General features: G+C 48.1%; 1 protein-coding gene across 1 annotated transcript; it reads right to left on the bottom strand.

Moving 5' to 3' along the window:
• Window positions 1-2,606: 2,606 nt before the first annotated feature.
• On the bottom strand, window positions 2,607-5,070 carry LOC118512340 (mitogen-activated protein kinase kinase kinase kinase 4-like). The gene is made up of 4 exons (XM_036057074.1): window positions 3,787-5,070; window positions 3,625-3,727; window positions 3,478-3,549; window positions 2,607-3,406 (listed from the first exon to the last, which is right to left on the bottom strand). Exons 1-4 carry the CDS (start codon window positions 5,068-5,070, stop codon window positions 2,607-2,609), a joined length of 2,259 nt encoding a protein of 752 aa, XP_035912967.1.
• Window positions 5,071-5,270: the final 200 nt, after the last annotated feature.

Here is a 5,270-nt window from a genome sequence, read left to right as displayed (position 1 = left end):
CCCATCCTCTCGATGACCACGGAATTGTTCTGTTAAGTTGAGAAATGTTAATTTGCGCTGGACCTATACCTACCTCCTACATCTATATACTTAGACTTAGGCTTAGCATCTGTCAGGTTGCAGCTTGGTTGTAGCATGGATGACGATTTGTGCTAGTAGCATACAACATTTATATAGTTGGGTATTGTCTAATTATTGGGGGTGTCATCTAAACTAAACGATAATATTTTGAACAATAAATGACAACTTCTAGCAAAAAGATATGAAAAACAAATCAAATTCCAATTTTCGAGATACGTAAAACATAAATCGTAAATAATCGTAAAGCGTAGCGTAAGGTGTAGCACGTCACGCTACCGAGCGGACTAAGTTAAAGGAAAATAAGAACAGAAATAATAAAGCTGATGACGGTTTTTATTTTTATTTTCACCTGAACAAAGATGAATGCTGCTGCAAGCGCATCAACGCGTTCTCGCCGCACCGTACGATAATAAGACGTCAAGTCGCCGCTCAGTAACAAAAGTATATGCTCCCCCGGTTTCGGGGGAGCAGCAAAAACAAAACAAAACAGAAAACAGAGGCTCCTTCTGCTACTCCTTCCAAACGATCGACGAGCTGCTGCCGTACGGGACGGCGTGATTGATTTGTGCGCTCCCAGCATCTGACATCGAATGGGCCAATTATGTCCCCATATCGATTGCCCGGATCGGAAACATGTCGCCCTGGGTGACGTTTTTGTTTGAAACGTTCAGCGAAAGCGATTACGACCTACCGCGCCCCGTAGGTCCCGCGTATTGCGAGTTGGGACCAATTTACGACCAACCATCGCCACCATCTTTGTTTGTTTGTTTTTTTTTTCGGTTGGATTTTTCAGCTGCGTACGTCCAGCGATCTGATTTACCCAAATCGGCGATTTTACCATCTTATCGGTAATCTTCACTCAGTTACGGGGAGGTCAGACGTACGTCGTATTGATGTCATGGAAATGTTGGGCTCTCCTAACTTACACTACCGTGCCGACCGAGTTTTCGGTGACATCTCTTGATTTAAAAAAAGACTGTTTACCCCATTCCGTTTCTAGATTAGCTTGGGCATATTTTACAGGGTTTCTCGGTAGTGCGATATTTGCTGGTGAGGTTTTTTTTGACAGCTGTCAATCTTGATGTCTTAATTGATCCAACATTTTAACTACTTTTGTAGCACTCGCTATGACCACCATGATGGTCTACTGATGAGGTGGATGCATATTGATAATTTCTTCCTTGGTACGTATCTCCGGAAGCGTGGGACATTTACTTCATTCACAAAACATCGGCACCACACATGGGTACTGTGTCTGCAGCAGCAGTTGGTCGGAGGAGTTGATGCTCTGGTGAGATAGCTCTTCTAGGAAGGAATATTAATGAGCAAACTAGCAAATTGCTAGATAAGGTTTCTCGTTCTCGGTCTGTCGTGCAGCTTTCCGAGCTCCAGACTAGTGTAACGATTCGCGTTACACCCAGACAGTTTGTTGCGTTAAAACTTTAATGAATACACTATTCGAATAGAGTCATTTTCTTTTTCCTTAATGGCATTGAGCCTGTAAGGACGCTTTACAGGAGGACAGCCAACGTCAGTCACCAGTCCTGTTTTGGCTAGCATACATCGTCCAACATATTTATTAGCTGACAATCTTAATTTCGGTACCCAAAAAGCGGTACCGTTGTAAATAATTGATACCACGTACCGGATCGTCTGCCCTTACCACACTTGTGTCTGTTGGTAGCAATTTGGAAGCAACGACCTAAACGGGCCCGGATATTCGAGTGCGATATCCGGGCGGTTTTCGGTGCAAGAATCGAAGTCATTCCGTTTGCTAGAAAAGCTGACGGTGCTTTCGATGAGCTTGGACGTTAAATTGCAGCAGACCCGTGGTTGGGAGCCTTTACCGTCTAAACCGCTCCAGGCGTCCTACCCGAACCGGACATTACCGAAGCCCGGCAGATTGCAAAACGCATTCGGGCGTATCGCTCGTCAACACTTGCCGGCATCGAACCGGAAGCAGGATTACCAATTTGCGACACATCACACACACATCGGACGATTCACCTTTCAAACAAACACACACACACATAGAGAGAGATAGTTGACACAACGCTTCGTAGTTCATTCCATCCAAATAAATAAATAACAACTGGCTACGAATATGGTTACGCGAGAAGTAAACCTTCTAACCACTGTCCCTCGCAACCGGATCAGATTAGCTGTTGGTGTTGGACGGGTAGGTGTTGGGCACTGTACTGTGCTAAACTTGCAAACCAACAGCCACACCAGGGTCGTGGGTACGTACCACAGCAATAACACCATTCGACTCAGTACTTCAGCTCGTACCGAGAATTCCGTAGCACAATGTAAAATGCGATACAAATTAGTCTATACCTGTGGGAAAAACTATCCACAGTGCTCGGCCAGTGGGAGGACTATTCGCTATGGGGACTTTTGCAAAAACTTTTAACAACATCGGCACCAACATCCGTGCATTGTGCAGCGAAACTCCGCTAGCTTCAACAAACTTTATTCCATTTTATGTCCGAGTGTGTGACACGATACATTAACAATCGTTAACCTCATTGTTTTATTAGGGCGGAAATAAGGGTTTTCATCATGTGGGATGCTTGAACGGTTCGGATAAGCCGCTGGACAGTGTGCGGAGGTAGCACCTGCCGGCCCGGTGTTTGATTTGAGTCTGATTGAACCGGTGATGTTCGGGATGCTGGAACGGCAGGATTCGCATCAGGCAACGCACTATTGTCTGAGGATCTGGCTTCATTTTCTGCCTCACCGACATGCGTATCAACAGGCTCAGCCATCTCATCAGGTGTCGGAACAGCGTCATCTGTCTGAGAGCCTGCATTGGCTTGTTGCTCATCAGTCGGTACTGAATCAGCAACATTCGTAGGTAAAGTCTCTTCAGCATGACCTTCTTTATCGTTAGCAGTCGGAACAGCATCCGACTTTGGTAAAGTCTCATCCACGCTTGAAACTGCTACGCCTGCTTGCTCTTGTGAATGTACTTCCTCACCATTCTGTGTCGCATCAGCAACATGATTTTGTGCCACGTTTGCAACTCCTGTTCCATCAAGATTCTCATCAGCAGTCTCACCATCCTTGAACAATTCTCCCTGCGGGGCAGTAGAATCTGCATCAAACAAGGGTACCAAAGCCTCACTCTGAACTTCCGCTGGAACCGATGCTACGTTTGAAGTTAGGCTATCGCTCAACGCACCTGCTTCCGCTGAGCTCTCAACATCTCGAACGAATCGTGCTGGAGCAAAGTGTCGATATGCCGAGCCAAACATCGGCTCCATGGGAATGGATCTTCTCACAATAGGGTGAACCATTGGATGGAAGTAGTGATTGCCCATCACTAACGAGAGAAGACAAACAGCCAGCTTTAAGGTGCATATTCTTTGGGGATAAATAGCGTTTAATACTCACTCGGCATATTGTGTGGATAGTAGTGGGGCAGAGGATTCGAGCGTCTCATCCGCGACAGATAAGGGTGTAGTACTGCGGTGCAAACAAACAAGTAGATATCAGGTTCACTCCATATAAGGCTTACTATTCCAGTAACTCAAGACATACCTGGGCTGTAGTGCGGACATACCTCGGATGCCATCGGATACATTACTGAGCGTGTGTGCACTACGTGATATGTTTCCGGATCTTTTTGCACCGCTTCTTCAGGCTAGAATTGTAAAGGTGTTGTTGGGAATGGGTCATTGTTACTTAATTTACAGTATATACCTCAGGCGTTGTTTCTTTCTTGAGAGCATTATCTGGATTGACTGGATCCTCGCCCTGAACGGCTGTTTCCTCGACAGCCTCAACCTTATCATCTGCAGAGGAGCTATCCTCCTGGGTGGGTGAACTTTGCGACGCGATCAACTTCGGTGCTATCAGCAGGAGTGATCGGTATCGGGGACTAGATGGATAGTAAAATACCTCCACCTCTTCCGTATCAAGAGAGATTGCATTGTTCGGTTGTTCGATCTCCTCTTTCTCTTTCTCTTCCTGCTCCTTTTCCTCCTGTTCGTTCTCCTCCTGCTCCTTCTCTTCTTGCTCCTCCTTCTCCTCCTGGTCCTTCTCATCTTGCTCCTTCTCCTCCTGCTCCTTCTTCTCCTGCTCTCCCTCCTCCGCAGCATCGTTCGATTCTTCAAGAGGTTCTGCCACGCACTCGCTTACACTCACACCTTGCGACTCGCCGTACTCAGCGCTCAGTACCTTCCATAGCGCTCCGAACGCTCTCCAACCGTAACAAATCTCGACCGAGTGAGCTGCAACAACGCACACGTCCGCGCCCAACACTCGCAAATCACTCTCACAGCGCTTCGCCTCCGCTGCATGGGTCTCGGTCCAGGACAGGGCAGTGTCACTGTCCATCAGCAGCTCCAACCGATCGGACAACACCCCGGTCGAGTCGGCGTACAGTCCAAGCCGCAGCACAACACACCGCAGCAAGGCGGTAGAGTTGCCATCATGCAAAAACGTTTCGGCCCCAACGCACGCACCGAGCTGACCGTCCGATACCTGCAGTATCGTGGCACAATCGCTCACCGCTCGGTGTATCTCTGCCCTGCCCGGTGCAACATACTCCGGGTGGGCAATGAGGTCGCCCAGCGCATCGCTATAGCAACGGAATGTCCGATAAGCGGCATCGCAGCTACCGGACGTGGTCGAAACCGTCGCGAGACAGGTGCGTGCCTGCTCCAGGGCGTTTGGTTCCGGCTGGCGGAAGAAGCGTACCAAGCCCTTTTCGTTTAGACCCGTCTCATCGTTCCACCAGCGGGTATTAAGACCGATGCAACGCATCAAGCAGTTACCGCCGGTGTTGGAAGGTACGGCCGTGGCGTCGTACGCGGTCATTGGCTGGCGCGAAATGTTGAGATATTGAAGACACTCCAGGTAGGCTTGGGCGAAGCTCTTCGTCTCGTATCCATGTCCGGTGCTGGGTGCAGCTAGTATCACCGTCAAGTGTACGCCTAGTATCAGCAACCATACCAACCCACCACTAATACGGTTGGTGTCCATCGTTACTCCTCACAAACGTTAGACTATTTCGTCTCCACACACAATTGTGGCACTAATGTGCGGGTCAACCCACGCTACAATATTTATAACCTTTCCACCAGCAGCCACCGACCCTGGACAAAGTCTATTTACTATAGGTTAAATTGCAGATTTCCAACTTCAAGACATTCAACTTCGATAGGACACGTTCCTGTCGATGT

The sequence above is a fragment of the Anopheles stephensi genome, chromosome X, assembly GCF_013141755.1.
Source record: "Anopheles stephensi strain Indian chromosome X, UCI_ANSTEP_V1.0, whole genome shotgun sequence".
NCBI lineage: Eukaryota > Metazoa > Arthropoda > Insecta > Diptera > Culicidae > Anopheles > Anopheles stephensi.
The sequence above is the reverse complement of the archived record's forward strand: the minus strand, read 5'-3'. Positions and strand labels throughout refer to the sequence as shown.

What these genes read in the sequence shown, in the direction of transcription:
- LOC118512340 (XM_036057074.1), bottom strand. Translation starts at nt 5,070, where the DNA reads ATGGACACCAACCGTATTAGTGGTGGGTTGGTATGGTTGCTGATACTA. An exon ending in AGAAAGAAACAACGCCTGAG is followed by an intron (nt 3,728 to 3,786) that starts GTATATACTGTA and finishes TTACAATTCTAG; the next exon opens with CCTGAAGAAGCGGTGCAAAA. An exon ending in CTATCCACACAATATGCCGA is followed by an intron (nt 3,407 to 3,477) that starts GTGAGTATTAAA and finishes TTCTCTCGTTAG; the next exon opens with TGATGGGCAATCACTACTTC.